The sequence below is a fragment of the Rutidosis leptorrhynchoides genome, chromosome 1, assembly GCF_046630445.1.
Source record: "Rutidosis leptorrhynchoides isolate AG116_Rl617_1_P2 chromosome 1, CSIRO_AGI_Rlap_v1, whole genome shotgun sequence".
In the NCBI taxonomy this organism is placed as follows: domain Eukaryota; kingdom Viridiplantae; phylum Streptophyta; class Magnoliopsida; order Asterales; family Asteraceae; genus Rutidosis; species Rutidosis leptorrhynchoides.
Genome location: NC_092333.1, coordinates 237,020,124 through 237,036,073, shown reverse-complemented (window position 1 = coordinate 237,036,073; position 15,950 = coordinate 237,020,124). Strand labels below are relative to the sequence as shown.

The window sequence follows — 15,950 nt, the reverse complement described above, 5'->3', positions numbered from 1 at the left end:
TAACGATAGTAATAATAAAAAAAATAACAATTTTTAATGATAAATCCCTTTTATTGATAAAGATAATAATAATGATAATAATAAGATAAAACTAGAACGACGATAAAAACGACGATAATAATAATCATTTTTAATAAAAATATCGAAAATTCAATTGATTATAACTTCTAATCCGTTCATCGAAACCATTCAATATCTAAAGGAAAAGTCCTTAATTTTTCGCTAGCTTTCCAAGGACATGCATATCTTATACCTTATCTCAACCGCAAGTGTAACTAATTCAATATTCAACCTAACCTGTCTAAGGGCAATATCAAAAGTACAAGCATGCATAATCCTAAATACTCGAGCACTAGTCAGGGATACACTATTAGTATGTAAAAGTTAAATTATGAGTACTCACGTATCAATATTGAGATTCAATATTGCAGGAAAGGTACGTAGACGCAACGGAAATGATAAACACTATATTGACCTCACGAGCATACCCATGAACCATACTCAATCACCTCCATAGCTATAACCCATAATTTCCTTAATCCTATCCTACTCGAAAAACAATTTCGAAATCACTCAGACAGCACTCCGTCGTAATATTTTATGTATACTAATAATATCTTGAAATAATACGGAGTAAATATATATATATAAATCGATTGAGAGAGTTTAGAGAAAAATATTTTCAAGTTTCTATGAAATAATGAAACCTATTGAATTCTATTTATAATAGATTTTTGAATTATTAAAGTGAATTATTAAAGTATGAATTATTAAAGTGAATTATTAAAGTATGAATTATTAAAGTGAATTATTAAAGTATGAATTATTAAAGTGAATTATTAAAGTATGAATTATTAAAGTGAATTATTAAAGTTAAAGTAAAGTAAAAATAAAGTAAAGGTAAAGTTTAAGTATAGTAAAAGTATAAAACTATGTACGTATAATACGCGTATAAATATATATAATATTAATTTAAATCGTTATATATATTTAATAAAATAAAATATAAATATCGTTATCTTTATCATACTAGTTAAGTAATGAGTTGTCAAAAGTGGTTCTAGATATTTATAAAAGTTATATACGTTTTAATAATAAAGTTCTTTTTAAACTGAAAACGTTTTTGTACGTTTGAAACTAAATAGATCAATCGAGTCTTTATGAGATTCAATCTTCCACTATCCTTTGTCTAGTTCTCAATGATTGACAATTTGTTCTTATTTATAAATCACTTTACCATTTTCCGAATATTGTTAAAATGGAAAGATTTCTCAAATCAACGTGGGCCTTTCAACAGAGACTTGTAATCATAATTCAATATATCTGATAATTCAATCATTTGATCTTATCTTCTAATTCCATTGATAAACATTTTGAAACAGATACAATCATATAAAGTATTTAATCTAATATTTTGTTTACATTTCAAGTTATAATATATATACACATATACATATATAATCATATTCGTTTAATGGTTCGTGAATCGTTGGAACTTGGTCGAGGTTGAATGAATGTATGAACATAGTTTAAAATTCTTGCAATTTAACTTAACAAATATTGCTTATCGTGTCGGAAACATATAAAGATTAAAGTTTAAATTTGGTTGGAAATTTCCGGGTTGTCACACCAAGTGTGCATGAAACTAGAAACTTTTCAACGTTTTAGCTTATCACATTTTCCAGTGATCTTAGTCTAGTGTATTTTTTATTTATTTCTATGTTTGGCTTATTTTTACTACTTCGTAATACTTATTTTATTTGTAATCATAACTTTTTTTTACTTCTCGATTATCTTATTTTAACAATACTACTCATTCGGTATCATAAATAAATTTTATTTTTTTAAACTATCATGCGACGTACGAGCTGAAGGTACTTATCTTAAATAAGGATCAACAACTTCGCAACTCAACAAAAAACGTCGTCTACAAGGAAGGAAGTTTTGCAACATCTTTAGTCGCTCTTTACGGTTAGTATTTACTCTTACGTTGAATTGAATAACTATAAATAGAAATAGATATATAAACAGTTTGAATGCTTATAACTGTTTGATTTCATTATAAATTTCTCATCCTTTTTAGCATTACTATAATGATACTTTAGTAGCAGTACTTTGATGATAACTTCATTCAGCCTTTTTCAGCTCCTGATCAATAAGAAATTAAGAGTTTGACCAAATTTGACTGAAATCGCAATGCATAAATTCTTATGAGAGGTTTAATGGATAACCAAGGGGGTGGAGAGTCACTTTTGGGTTCGAATAAGATCATAGTTTTACCAATACTAAAGTTTTTACCATGTGCTTTTTATGGTTTCTAATGGATTCTAATGACTTTTTTCTACAATAAATGGGTTAGTTTGAGTCAGGTCAGATTCATATTTCTCTAAAGTGGCTGTTTGGGAGACTTTAACATTTGATAAATTCAACGTAGGGTCAAAAATCACTAGAGATGAATTCAACCACAACAACTTTTTGTATCTTTTTGACTTCTATAACTAACTAATGTTTATAATATGGTTACGAACTTGCAATAGTTTAAAGGGTATAAAGAAGTCATTAATCCTACTGTAGATGTGAGCCTCTCCATTGATGGTATGTATTAATTCGTAATTATTAATTCCTAATTTCTTATCTATATTCGTAAGCATTATCCGCTATTTAGTGTTTAGTTAGTTTGAAACAAACATTCGAACTCGACTCTTAATGGGTTGTTTACTGGAAGGTCAATGGTCTGCACGCACATTTAGGTTTCACTTGCAAAATTCATGTAAGTTTGTCAATTCACAGTTTCTCATGCTTTGCAGATTGTTACCCAAGCTGTTTAGGTCTTGCTGATGCGTACATAAATGGAGACTTCTCCTGATACAACAAATGGTCTTCTGGACATGATTACGGAAATTGAATGTGTGATTCTTGGAACCCATCATATTTAGATGACTGTTATTCCTGTTTTCTTATGCAAAAGTGAAGGAAGCTTATTTCTCATCCTGCTTCTGAATTATTTATCGCACTTGATTGTTTAGGAAAAAATAAGGTTTATACTATGTTACTATAGGCAATTTCCAGAAACTAATATGACAGAATTTTATCCTGGTGAACTTACACCGCTTACTTTTACTATAACTGGACCATTACAATTTTAGAACACAAATGGTTATCTAAGATGCATTGCTTATTATTAGTAAAGTTATAGAACATGTTTGTCATGTATACTACGAAGAGTTTTTTGGCTGTTGTTATTGGCAGAAGATGGGATTCTTGTCCCGTAGGTATCTTATATAAAGTCCATTCTCAAAAGTTCTACTTAATTCACTAAAAATAAATAAGTTTATTATATCATCAAATGTCACCGCAAGCGTAACACTATTTATTATTTTATTTTTTTCAAAAAGTAAGCGTAGTACTAATTTAAAATTGCAAGCTTTAACATTTTTTTAGTTCACCTCTGTCCTAGATGCAATGTATGGTGAGTTTCAGCGTAGCACAGGCTTTATTAAATACGTAGTAATACATTTTTCCAGGAGGCTGACTAAGCTACAGTTAACAGATTGACAATCGACATGGCTGCATCATCACGTCTCTTAACTTGTAAAAATATTTCACAATCGATCACACCATGTTACACGAACCGATGTTGCTATGTTTATCGTTTTATGTTAAGCTTTATTGTTCCGTTTATCCTTTTTAATGTTGTTAGGCTTCTAATGGCCCGTTTAAAAAGACAAATGTGTGCTTCATGTTAATTGTTTCCATAAGACCTAATGGTCTTTGATGATGGTTATCTATGTTTAAAAACTTACATTTCATTATCAATATGTCATTATATTTTAAGCTACTTTACTTAAACCATCACACTATCCATAACGTCCATAAAAAAATGCCCGCGAAATCGTGGGCCTTAAGCTAGTTCTTTTTAATAATAATTTAAAATATTTAAAAAACATTAAACTATAAACTATTCACTTAAACAACCTATATTTTCAAATATTGATAACTTTTACATATTTAATTAGAATTACCTTAGACTTTCTGCAAGAAACAAGATAATAATTTACTCCTTAAATTATTTGGTCAAATCATTGATAACTTTTCGTTATTATATATATATATATATATATATATATATATATATATATATATATATATATATATATATATATATATATATATATATATATATTATATATTCATTTGTTTACATATAATACTCTCTCTGTTTTAATTTTATTATCCATGTACCAAAACACAAGCATACTATCAAACTCTACATTTTGTTTTTTTTAGTTTTACTCATTAATTTTTACTTATATTCTTTTCTTTTTATGTTTTTATTCATATATATATATATATATATATATATATATATAAATAATTAAATCTAACACATGCGAAAATAAATACAGAACAGACAATGGAATTAAATCGACCGGTGTATTAAATGTAAATTTGTAAACAAATATATTTGTATATATGTGTTCAAATACTAATGGTAAATTTAAATGATAATTGTAAACAAATATGTTTTTTTTTTTTTTTAACTACTCCAACTACTTTGCCAAACACATAAATATAACTAAAAAGCTTCAACTATCAGCTAACAGCTAATAGGTAACAGCTATCAGCTTTCAGCTATCAGCTTCTAGCTTCCAACTTTCAGCTCCAGCTATCAGCTAGTTTCGCTAAACATACATTCGCTATCCGTTTTATTTGTATTCACCTTGATAATAGTTACTCCCTCGAATATTATTACGCTACCAATAAAAATTACGCAATAAAAAAAAATTGATTTGTTACATGTATTTTTATTAACTGTTCACTTTACCTCTTACTTTGTCTACTTTTTTATTCTATATGCATAATTTTACTACAGTATATTATTCTTGTCTATTATCTATTTCTAGATATGTATAATTAATTTGGTGCAAGCAAAAAAATAGTGGATAATAAATATGAAACAGAATGAGTACTAGGTAACTTTTACTCCATTTTTATTAACTTATATAATTAACAATTTTTTTTCTTAAGAAAAAATAAGAAACCTTTATTATCGAAAATCTTCACCGCAAAGGTGAAGACCAAAACATGACTTACAAGTGAACAATCAGCCACGTACAAAATCGATCTAATCAAACGGGCCAACAAACACGATCGAACATCACAACTAAACTAAATTACAAACCAGCCTACTAAAAAAACAAAGACAACAACAACCAGATAAGAACTAAGCAAAACGGAACCATCAGATAACGAAAAAAACAAAGCAACTAACATCACACCGACACTGAAAGGAAGGAAAAAACACCACTTGTCGAAATATAATGTTATGATCAAAGAAATTGTTTAATACAGCTCCGTAAACCTTGTGACTCTTGCCCTTAATCATTTAATAATTAAACCAAATATATGATAAATAAAGAATTTCTTAATGAAGAGTTCTTAAAGCTATCATTAACATGAAAAATTTCATTGTACATTTATATAATTGTTATCGTAAAGTCGATCAATTATAATTATGTGTTATGGTTGGTAAAGTTACTAAAATTCATAAATAAATAATACGGAGTAATATATGATATATACTGTATCATTTTATTATTGTTGCCGTAAAGTAACGGCGTCGCCGGTAAAGTTCGGTAGGCAGTGATTGCGAAAAACTCGTAAATAAAAAAAAATAAAAAAAAATAAAAAAAAGCCGCGCAATGACCATAACGTCCACTTAGTCAAACCCACATAAAATATGACACCTACAATTTACCAACTTTTCCTAATTTCCTATTTCAAACCCTACCATTGTTGATTTTAATTTCATCAATTACCTCCATAATCATTACTTCCACCGCCAGTTACTCCACTAATTTCAATATATTAAATTGAATTTCATTAAGTTGAATTGAATTGAATTGAATTGTGATGGATTGGTGTAACAAACCTATGGAGGATATGGCTCTAGAATCGTTAGGGTTAGGGTTTGATGTTGCTAGTGATTTTCGGTTAAAGTTTGCGAAAAGATGTCCGAATGGTGAACGGTTGGTGGAAATTGATGAATCCAGAAAGAGAGACATTGTGATTCCTGGAACTGGTAAGGTTATTTCGGGTGTTTCGGAGGATATTCGGTGCGATAAAGGAGATCGTATTCGGTTTAAATCCGATGTTTTGGAGTTTCATAAGGTAGATTCAATAATTATTATTACTTTTATTATATGATTATATGATCATCTCTATGGTGTGTTTACCATATTACTTGTACCTGTTATATTACTGAAAATAACAGAGCAATGATTGGTATGATGATGTGAAACTGTTATTTGATGAAGTGGCACCCGCGTCAGCACCAAAAGTTATCTTTATGTATGTGCTGTAATTATTCTATAGAAAAGAGTAGAAGCTGCTGATCACAAATACAGATTTATGAATTAATAGTTACTCGTGATAATTTTGTTTACGAGAAAGTAATGTTATACCTTTTTTAGACTGTAGTAATCTTTGTATTTTGATCAATGAATGTGTTTTTCTCACCAGTTTTCGTTTGTGTTGAATGCTGGTAATGTACTACTTACTGCTGATAAATATTTCTTGGTTTATTGTTTATATATGTCTTTTAGATGTCAGAATTACTTAATCAGAGATCATCAATACAAGGAAAAGTACCATCAGGGTACTTCAATGCACTATTTGATCTAAGCGGATCTTGGTTAAATGATAGTGCTGATGCCAAATATCTTGCATTTGACGGTTACTTTATATCTCTGTATTATTTGCACCTAATAGCATCTCCACCGGTACTCCAAGAAAGCGTCAAGAAGTCTGTTCCAACTTATTGGAATCCGTTGTTACTAGCTCGGTAAGTATCCGTTTATTGTAGACTAGGGGCATGTCCGGCAACAAGCTTTTTAGAGCTTTTTGGAGCTTTTAGCTTCTAGCTTTTATGAAAAAGCTCCTATCAAGTAAAAAGTTCCATTTGATTACAAGAGTTTAATGCTTTTTGAGGGAGGGAAAAAGCTAAAAGCTAATAGAACAAGTCTTTGAGAAAAAACTCCTAGCTTTTTCTCATTTTATTCTTTATTTTAACAGTTCCAGCTGCCATGCCAAACACCTAAATATATATATATATATATATAAATCTATCAGCTACCAACTATCTGCTAAAAGCTGTTAGCTAAAAGCTAAAAGCTACCGACTACCAGCTAATTTTGCCAAACATACCCTAGGGATGCTCTTGAGTAGTAATTTACCGCATTTTATGAAAACAAGTCAATTTGGGTTATCTTTTATTTCATAATGGGTCAAATGTAGGAAAAATAGTTTAACGTATAAAACGGGTCAAATGGGCCGAGCAAGCAAAACGGGCTAAAGTGGTTACACATGCTTACATAACATTTGTAATCAAGTAGAATACATCAATTTATAACAATTTGAAAATGGACAAAACATGTCTGGCGGTGTGCCCTATTTTGTTGTTTAAGTTGCTTGTTTTGACTTGTTATCCAATCTGCCCAAATTACGAACTTTGCAACTTTTACTAATCAGATACGTTATATGGCAGGTTCATTCAGACATACGGAACACACATTATCGTGGGAATGGCTGTCGGAGGTCAAGATTTAATTTGCGTTAAACAAAAATCATCCTCTACTATTTCTCCAAGAGAACTTAAAGGATATTTGGATGATCTTGGAGATAGTCTGTTTTCAGATAATAGGAGTCCGTCTTTGTTAGAGAGAAAAGCAAGAGACAGCAAACAAAAGGTAATTACTTTTTTTTATGACTTGATAGTTTTTACTTCTCGAACAAATAGATTATCAGTTAATGATTTTCGGTTCTTTTCTAGGTTCCGGATGTCTTCACCCGTATGTTGCAGCCACATACCATGCAATTCACTAACATTACAGAAACATCAAGTAAGGATGTAAGTTGCAAAATACATCAAATATTTTTGCAGACAGATATAATAGAAGTGGAAATTTCGATCCATTTACTTAAGAATAGGTTGATCCAAGTTATGTTTTATTATAACGGCTCAAATGGATTAAAATTTTGAGCACAACTGGAAACGGGTTGAACTGGTCAAACATGATTATAGTTGCTAATTGTTTTTTTAATGCATAAAATCTTCCAAATCTTAGAAGTGTTCCGGTTCAACCCAACCCGTCTTGATACAGAAAAGTATTGTCATTTTTGACCCGTTACCCAAATCGCTCATCAAGTATGGACTTTTGATATATTCCATCTATATTGGAACAGGGCCTTACCGTTATTGAGTGTAAAAGAGGCGGGGATGTATTTTCCGAGAGTCATTCAAATTGGCTTCAGACGGTGGGTACTAATCCTGATGCTATGCTTTTCAAATTTGTACCAATAACTTCTCTTCTTAACGGAATCCCGGGAAGTGGATACCTTAGCCACGCAATCAACTTATATTTACGCTGTAAGTAATTTTAACAATCAATGTCTCACTTTGAATAACTCTTTTTTGGTATTTTCATACAGCTGATGAATGTATATATGTTTAAGCAATTTTTCATGTGAACTGTGCAGATAAGCCGGCTCTTGAAGATTTGCAATGTTTCTTGGAATTTCAAGTTCCTACACTATGGGCACCTATATTTTGTGAGTTACCTCTTAGGCATCAACAAAGAAAAACCTCGTGCCCTCGGCTTCAATTTAGTTTCTTGGGCCCCAAGATCTATGTCAGTACAACCCAGGTATGCATATGTGTTTTCATTATAATTCCACCTCATCATATTTTCACAAAAGGTTGCTTGTTTAGGTGCGTAAACGAGCCGAGCTTGAGCTCTGCTCGAGCCGTATGTGTAAAGCTTGATGATTTTAAGTATTTTGTGGATATATAACTAGGTTTAAATGATACTGATTAATAATTAATAACTAATAACATATGAAAAATACTTTATATTATGTAACAGGATGCTATATTATTGAAAATACATTATTATAGGTATAGAAGTATACGGTATGCTCGAGCTCGGCTAGAACTCAAATTGAGCTTTTAACGACTCGAGTAACTCACGAGTAGCTTAACTCGTTTACTCCCTAATTACGAATTGACTGTTTTTTATCACAAAAAGTTCCAAGTTTTTTAATCACAAACCAATTAAACTGAACTGTGTCCCTATCTTCTCAGGTATTAAGTGATGATAAACCGGTGATTGGCCTACGTTTATTTTTGGAAGGGAAAAAAAGCAACCGATTAGCAATGCACGTACAACATCTCTCAAGTCTTCCTGATACCATATCACACACAATCTCAAATTCCACCGTAACCCGCAAATCATCTTTATGGCAAGGCTCTGACGAATACCATTCTAGCACTCAGTATCTCGAACCAGTCAGATGGAAACGATATTCAAACGTATGTACATCCATAGTCAAACACGACCCTAACTGGCTTAACCAACAACCATCAGGCTGTGGAGTCTTTATTGTAACCGGGGCCCAGCTTATCAGCAAGGGAAAATGGCCTAAAACCATACTACACCTTCGGTTACTCTTCACCTACATTCCCAAGTGTACCATCCGTAAAACCGAATGGGCTGGTGCACCAGCAGTAGCTCGCAAGTCGAGCCTTTATACTAATATAAGCTCGGCTTTTAGCTTCACCCAACGTTCGGTTGCTAATACACAGAAACAGCAGGTTGCAACCCTTAACTCAGGTGTGTTTCCTGACTGCCCACCAGTACCGGTCCGGTCTACAAAGCTACGTAAATATGTAGACACGGACGAGGTTGTTCGGGGGCCACATGACTCACCGGGTCATTGGTTGGTGACTGCGGGTAGGCTAGTAATGGATGGTGGTAAAATTGGGTTACATGTTAAGTTTGCTTTATTAGATTTTGCACCCGAATCATAATGCGATTTTGTATCTTTTTCAGTGTGTTGAGGTGCCCTTTTAGTATTTTGTATAATGAGTGGTTATAAATTATAAGTCTTTAGTTAGAGCTAAAACACTAAGTGCAAATGTAGGGACTTACTAAGAAAAGAAAGTGCAAATGTGGTAATATTGGGTATCAAAAGTCTATTTGAGCTAGAACAAGCAAATGACACGATATCATGGATGTTTGATGTGTATGGTGTAAATAATTAGCAAAACATACAACCACATGTATGTATATTTACGGAGTAATGAAAACGTTGTTTAACAAAAGTTAAAAAGGGAGAATATTACCAAAGGGCCATTGGCCCTGAGTTGGCTTAAACTAAAAGGAGATTATACTCACACACTCAATATTGATTCATACACACCTAATTGACTATTATATGATGATACTTACAATAACAGAGTTCAAGTCTCAAGATAAATTTAAAGACATAATTGTAAGTTTTATGCTAAAAAGTGTTCAAGTCTCAAGATAAATTTAAAGACATAATTGTAAGTTTTATGCTAAAAAGTGTGTATGGATTAAAAACTGGTGTGTGAGTATCACTTCCCTAAACTAAAAGATAGAATCAACTATGTAAATATGATTTTCTGAAGGACTGAAAAGGTAATTACTTTCTCTACAGAAATTGCTCATTAACAGAGCTTGTCTGGGATTAAATAAAAGGCGGTAAAAGAAAACACTAACAATAACGTGGCAAAAAATTGAACCGGAATATTCATAGCATTTATGATGGGGCCGTGCTACTGAACCGAAATATTCATAGCGGTCCTTCAACTAGAAAAGCGCAAAAAACTGCAACTTCCAAAAATAATTAAAGTGAACAATTGGTGGTGTTGGTGTTTTGGTTCATATAGGGACGATTACAAGGTTGTATTAGGGCTTTGTATGGTCAATCATAACTTTTTTTTCATGTGTTTAGTTTCAATCGAATGAATGGATTACCCTGTTTCATGTCTTTAGTTTGAAATTGAATGAGTGAATTACCCTGTTTCATGTGTTAAGGACTTGAGGTTTGTTAGTAGATCTGGTATCTTGTGTTATAGGGCACTTCATTGGGTTATGAATGATCATAATAACAAGATGGTAATTTACTTCAATTCTACTTGAATTCAAATCTAAATCCAAATCGAAATGTACTAAGTTCCACCATGACTTAAAGGTACATCAGCTCATGACTATTAAATTAAAGCAGCATTGTATAAGTACATTCATTTTATTGATGTATTTATTTTTAGGTCATTTTATTCTGTAAAATACATTTTAAAGAGCTCATGTATGTACCACTAATCTCAACTCCTATTGTAATACTATGACTCAAAAGGTACAACTCATGACCATAAATCTCTTTTTTTTTTTTTTTTTTTTTTTTTTTTTTTTTTTTTTTTTTTTTTTTTTTTGGCGAAAAAACGAATACTCATATAGAAACTTAGTCGTTTTCAAAAGAAAAACGCTCTCAGTACAAAATAGGACGGGAGAAACGGGGAAGCTCGCACCTTGAAAGCAACTATATAAACGAAACTACCTATAAACGAGCCTCCCTAACAACCCGAAAAACCATAAAATTTCTTCTGGCCTACATAATTGCCATCAAATTAAATGTATAATTTTCTGAAAGTACAATTCAGAAGCTTTTAGCCTGTAGTTATTATGAATTGGTGATTATTAGGCTTTCCATGTTGATAATGGGGGAGTATTAGAATGCTTCCAAGTAAATTGCATTATTGCATCTGGATATCTATCACCCTTCACCAATGATGCAATTTCTTCAAGCTCATCCATGTCTTCTTTACTCAATATTACTGTTATTGCACCAATGTTTTCCTTGAAGTTCTCTATCTTGGTCGTACCAGGTATAGGCGACACATCATCACCTTGGTGTAGCACCCACGCTAACGCTAGTTGTGATGTCGTGCAACCTTTCTTTTTTGCCATTTCGGTTACCCTTTCGAACAAAAGTGTGTTCTGCTTCAAGTTCTCACCTTGAAGCCTCGGTACATGCTGCAAAAAAGACAAAACGTACAATCAATCGCGAATAAGGGAGCACATTGGAAAGACTGCGCAGTTTGGTTAACTGGTCGAAACATGTAAATTTTGTGTTGGGTCAGCCTCACAAGCTGGTTAGCTTAAAACACTGTCTGCCTAAGCTTTTTTTGGAAACATAAGTGTCAAAATTTAGATTACTGAATCTTACTCTTCGAAAATTGAAATGTAATTGTGAGTCTACTAACCTTTCGAAGGTCACTGTCGGGAAGGTTTTTGGTCAGATTTGGACCAGCAGAGAAGAACCCTTTTCCTAGAGGCGAAAATGGAACAATCCCTATACCAAGTTCCCTGAAACAAAATTTTGAAGTACAAGGTTGAAGTCCAAATGTTGACTTTTTTGTAAGAACAAACTGATTGATATTGGGAGATTAAAATTACCTGCAAGTAGGAATAATTTCTTCTTCAACATCTCTTGTCCACAATGACCATTCAAGCTGAATAGCAGTTATCGGATGAACAGCATGAGCCCTTTTAATTGTTTCTGGTGATGCTTCTGACAAACCTACATATTTCACCTTTCCTTCTTCAACTAATTCCTTTAATGCTCCCATCTACTAACATAACATTCAATTAAACTAACAAATCGATTAATGTTACTATGTGATTATAAAGATATTGCAGTGTTTATGGAGGTAGGAAAAACGAGAAACCGTGATTTCAATAGGGATGGTTGTATCAATACGATGAACGTAATAGAGATCAATGCAATCAACTCCTAACCGCTTCAAGCTACCTTCACAAGCTTCCTTTACGTATGCAGGATCACCATTCACAATCAACCCTGTTTCTGGTGAGACAGCCTTGATTCCAAACTTTGTAGCTAATTGAACCTTGTCTCTCCTCACTCCTTTTAGAGCCTGTATGATCAACACATAAATTTGATCCATGCTATTAACTAGTGCCGGAAATATCGGTGATTTTTGTGTCATCTAACAATTATTATAATCAGATGTAATTTACTTGAGAGCAAGGTTATCAAGTTATAGTGAAGAACGGGTTTAGAGAGCATGGAATTCACCCCGTAAGAGTTAATTTGATATTGTCGCAGAATTAGCGGGGTCAAGGGGCAATGCCCTCTTGCTTGGTCTAGGGGTGGAGATCGGCCCAAATGGTTTTTTTACCATACCTGTCTCTTAAAAGGTTGCAGTCAACTGATTTTACCACACCTTTCATTTTAACTGCCAAAATTAACTGAATTATGAATTCATTTTATATCTTAGTTTTGCTTTCATAAACACACATTCAGAAACATAAATAATTATTCATATTAGGATTTGTGATCTTGCCTAGAAATTAGTTTATCCTAGTTAAGATTTTGTGAACCATAAAATTCAGGAACTGATATAGGAACCAATTCAAATGATCTATTATATACCCTATTTCCAAAGGGATATATGTGTTCGAGTAACACAATAATAAATATCGATTTTCGACCACTTGCCAACACTTTCTCATTTAAGGATCTTGCAGGTATTGTTAGGAAATATGTTTGCAACTTGAAAAGGTGCAACGGAATGGTGTAATGAAAGAATGCAACCTTTCGTTTTGGCGGGAAAATCTGTTACACGGAAAGTTGTAACATTTGGCGGGAAAATTCATTGGGATTCAATTTTTCAGTATACCCAAAAATTTTCGGGCAGGGGCGTTGCCCATTGGACCCCGCAAGGGGCGCTGATCCTTGACCCCGCAATTTCTGCGATAATGTCTAATCAACTCTTACGGGCATGTACTTCATTATCTCCAAGCCCGTTTTAAGTTTAACTAACTAACTCTTCCTTTCAAGTAAATCCCAATTAACTAAAATAATGGCTAAATGACACTAAAATCACTAACAACTATATGACTGTGATTGTACAAAGTACATAATCAGGTAACTAGACAACACTTTGGCACACTAGTTGGGTATGTATTGTTTGATAACAGAACCTTCGGGTTCATATGTAAAGAGGGCAGCCTCAATGAACATTTGAACCGCGTTATTTTTTATGAAAGGCAACTTGCCCACCTACCATCACGAATTAATCCACAAATATATACAGTTCAAGATCCACATTAGCTCATGATAAGCAAATAATAAGAAAAGCAAATTAATTTAAATGTGTGTCAGACCTGGCCGATAAGGAGTTCGTTGGCATGAGAGGCGTAGACATCGGACGTATCAAGAAACGTAACACCGGAGTCAATGGCGGTGTGTAGAAGTTGGATCATTTGTTGTTGAGATTTGTTGTTGTTGGGTTGGGACATACTCATACATCCCAATCCAATTGCTGATACTTTTAAACCTTGTGATCCAATCTTTCTTGTTGGCATTTCAATTACTTCCCCCATTCTTATTATTGTTATTTTCAATCTCAATCTTAAATGAACACCAAATAATTTTCATGTAGAAAAACAAGTGTTCATTTATATTGAAGTATAGAACCCAGTTTCATTTTACTTACGTATGCACTTACGCATGCAAATACTCCGTATAATTTAATTTAATTTTCTTCATTAAATTCCAGTATCTATTGTCTAGTGTGGAATAGTCAAATAAAATCTTTAGGTTTTTTTTTGCAATTGGTTTGATGGCTTAAGCTATATACATATAATATTTAAACTATCTATATATTGATAAATATTTAATATTTAATAGAAGTATAATATGTGTAGGAGTTGAATCATTTGTTGTTCAGATTAGAAAAGGTTGGAGTCAAACTTAAACATCCTAATCCAATTGCTGATACTTGCAAACCTTGTGATCCTATTTTTCTTGTTGGCATTAAATTTATTACTTCCTCCATCTTTAAATATTTCTCTTCATAAATCTTTTTATAAATCTCCGTACGTCTTGAATAGGAACGTTGTAAGATGTCTAATTGGTGAAGTCAATTTGAGGTCAAGAAAGAAGCCGAAGGAAGCGTCCACATCTGACTCTTATAAGCTTAAAGATAACATTGACAATATGGATTACAGAGAAGCTATCCAAAATTTATTTTTGGGTGGTTTGAAGCTAAAAATGGTGGATCATTGGTAAACAGGAATGGTAAAATATCCAAGGATGCGCTCGCGGCTTTTGACGATATGAATGGTCGAGGAGTGCGAACCAGCTAATGTTTCTCATATTAATCCTCGGGAGATTCCTAGTACGTCGCTAAAAAATAAAAATCACAAAAAGAGGAAGAAAAAATTGGTTCAAGGCGCCGAGATGGAAGAATTTGGCGTGTTCATCAAAGACATTTGAGCTCGTGTTCTCGGCATCACGCTTTCTATTGTCTCTTTCGTTTTTGAGTTTGGTGTCATTGTTAGTTTATTGTATGCGTTGTTTATTATCCGTTTTGTATTTCGGTTTGGTCAAGATGTGGCTTGGTATCCATAGTTTGTAAGTTTGCCGCTTTCTAGGTTAGAGCCTTATCGGTCTCGTTGTTTCATTTGTCGAAGACGTTTTCGATTCGAAAACGTTTTCCGTAATTATAATGTTTTCGTTTTTTCCGGTAAAAAAAAAAAATTCTCTTTATCTTCAACACGAATACAATTCCACTAATTATATTGTCGTATCCACATCATATACCACTTAAATCTCCCTACTTATTAAAAGAGGGGCACATTTGTAATGACCCGGAAATTTCCGATCAAATTTAAACCTTAACCTTTATATGTTTCCGACACGATAAGCAAAATCTGTAATATTGAGTTTAGAAAGTTTGAAATCTATATTCGGATAATCAGTTACCCTTTGACCAAGCCTGACGATTCACGAACGATTGTGTGTAAATAAATATATAAATATATATATGATTTATATTAATAAGTATTTGTATATATATATATAAAACATATAAATATTAAATAAATGTTATCATATAATATAAAATATATTAATTGTAAAAATTAATATATTAAATGTAATTACAAGTTTATTTATAGTTGTTATATTAATTATTACATGAAATATTATCATAGTATTAGTATCACTAAAAGATTATAACTTTAAAATTTTTACATGTAATTTGTTATATTATTATTAAT

The 15,950-nt window shown here is 32.3% G+C and overlaps 2 protein-coding genes across 2 annotated transcripts; one reads left to right on the top strand and one right to left on the bottom strand.

Moving 5' to 3' along the window:
* Window positions 1–5,793: 5,793 nt before the first annotated feature.
* Window positions 5,794–9,889, top strand: LOC139868719 (MACPF domain-containing protein At1g14780-like). The gene is made up of 7 exons (XM_071857056.1): window positions 5,794–6,171; window positions 6,606–6,844; window positions 7,547–7,748; window positions 7,832–7,909; window positions 8,245–8,428; window positions 8,539–8,705; window positions 9,143–9,889. Exons 1-7 carry the CDS (start codon window positions 5,914–5,916, stop codon window positions 9,866–9,868), a joined length of 1,854 nt encoding a protein of 617 aa, XP_071713157.1. The 5' UTR covers window positions 5,794–5,913; the 3' UTR covers window positions 9,869–9,889.
* Window positions 9,890–11,300: 1,411 nt separating this feature from the next.
* LOC139868711 (probable aldo-keto reductase 2) lies at window positions 11,301–14,299 on the bottom strand. The gene is made up of 5 exons (XM_071857050.1): window positions 14,052–14,299; window positions 12,593–12,799; window positions 12,321–12,493; window positions 12,128–12,230; window positions 11,301–11,897 (listed from the first exon to the last, which is right to left on the bottom strand). The coding sequence occupies exons 1-5, from the start codon at window positions 14,268–14,270 to the stop codon at window positions 11,562–11,564; spliced, it is 1,038 nt and encodes a 345-aa protein (XP_071713151.1). The 5' UTR covers window positions 14,271–14,299; the 3' UTR covers window positions 11,301–11,561.
* Window positions 14,300–15,950: the final 1,651 nt, after the last annotated feature.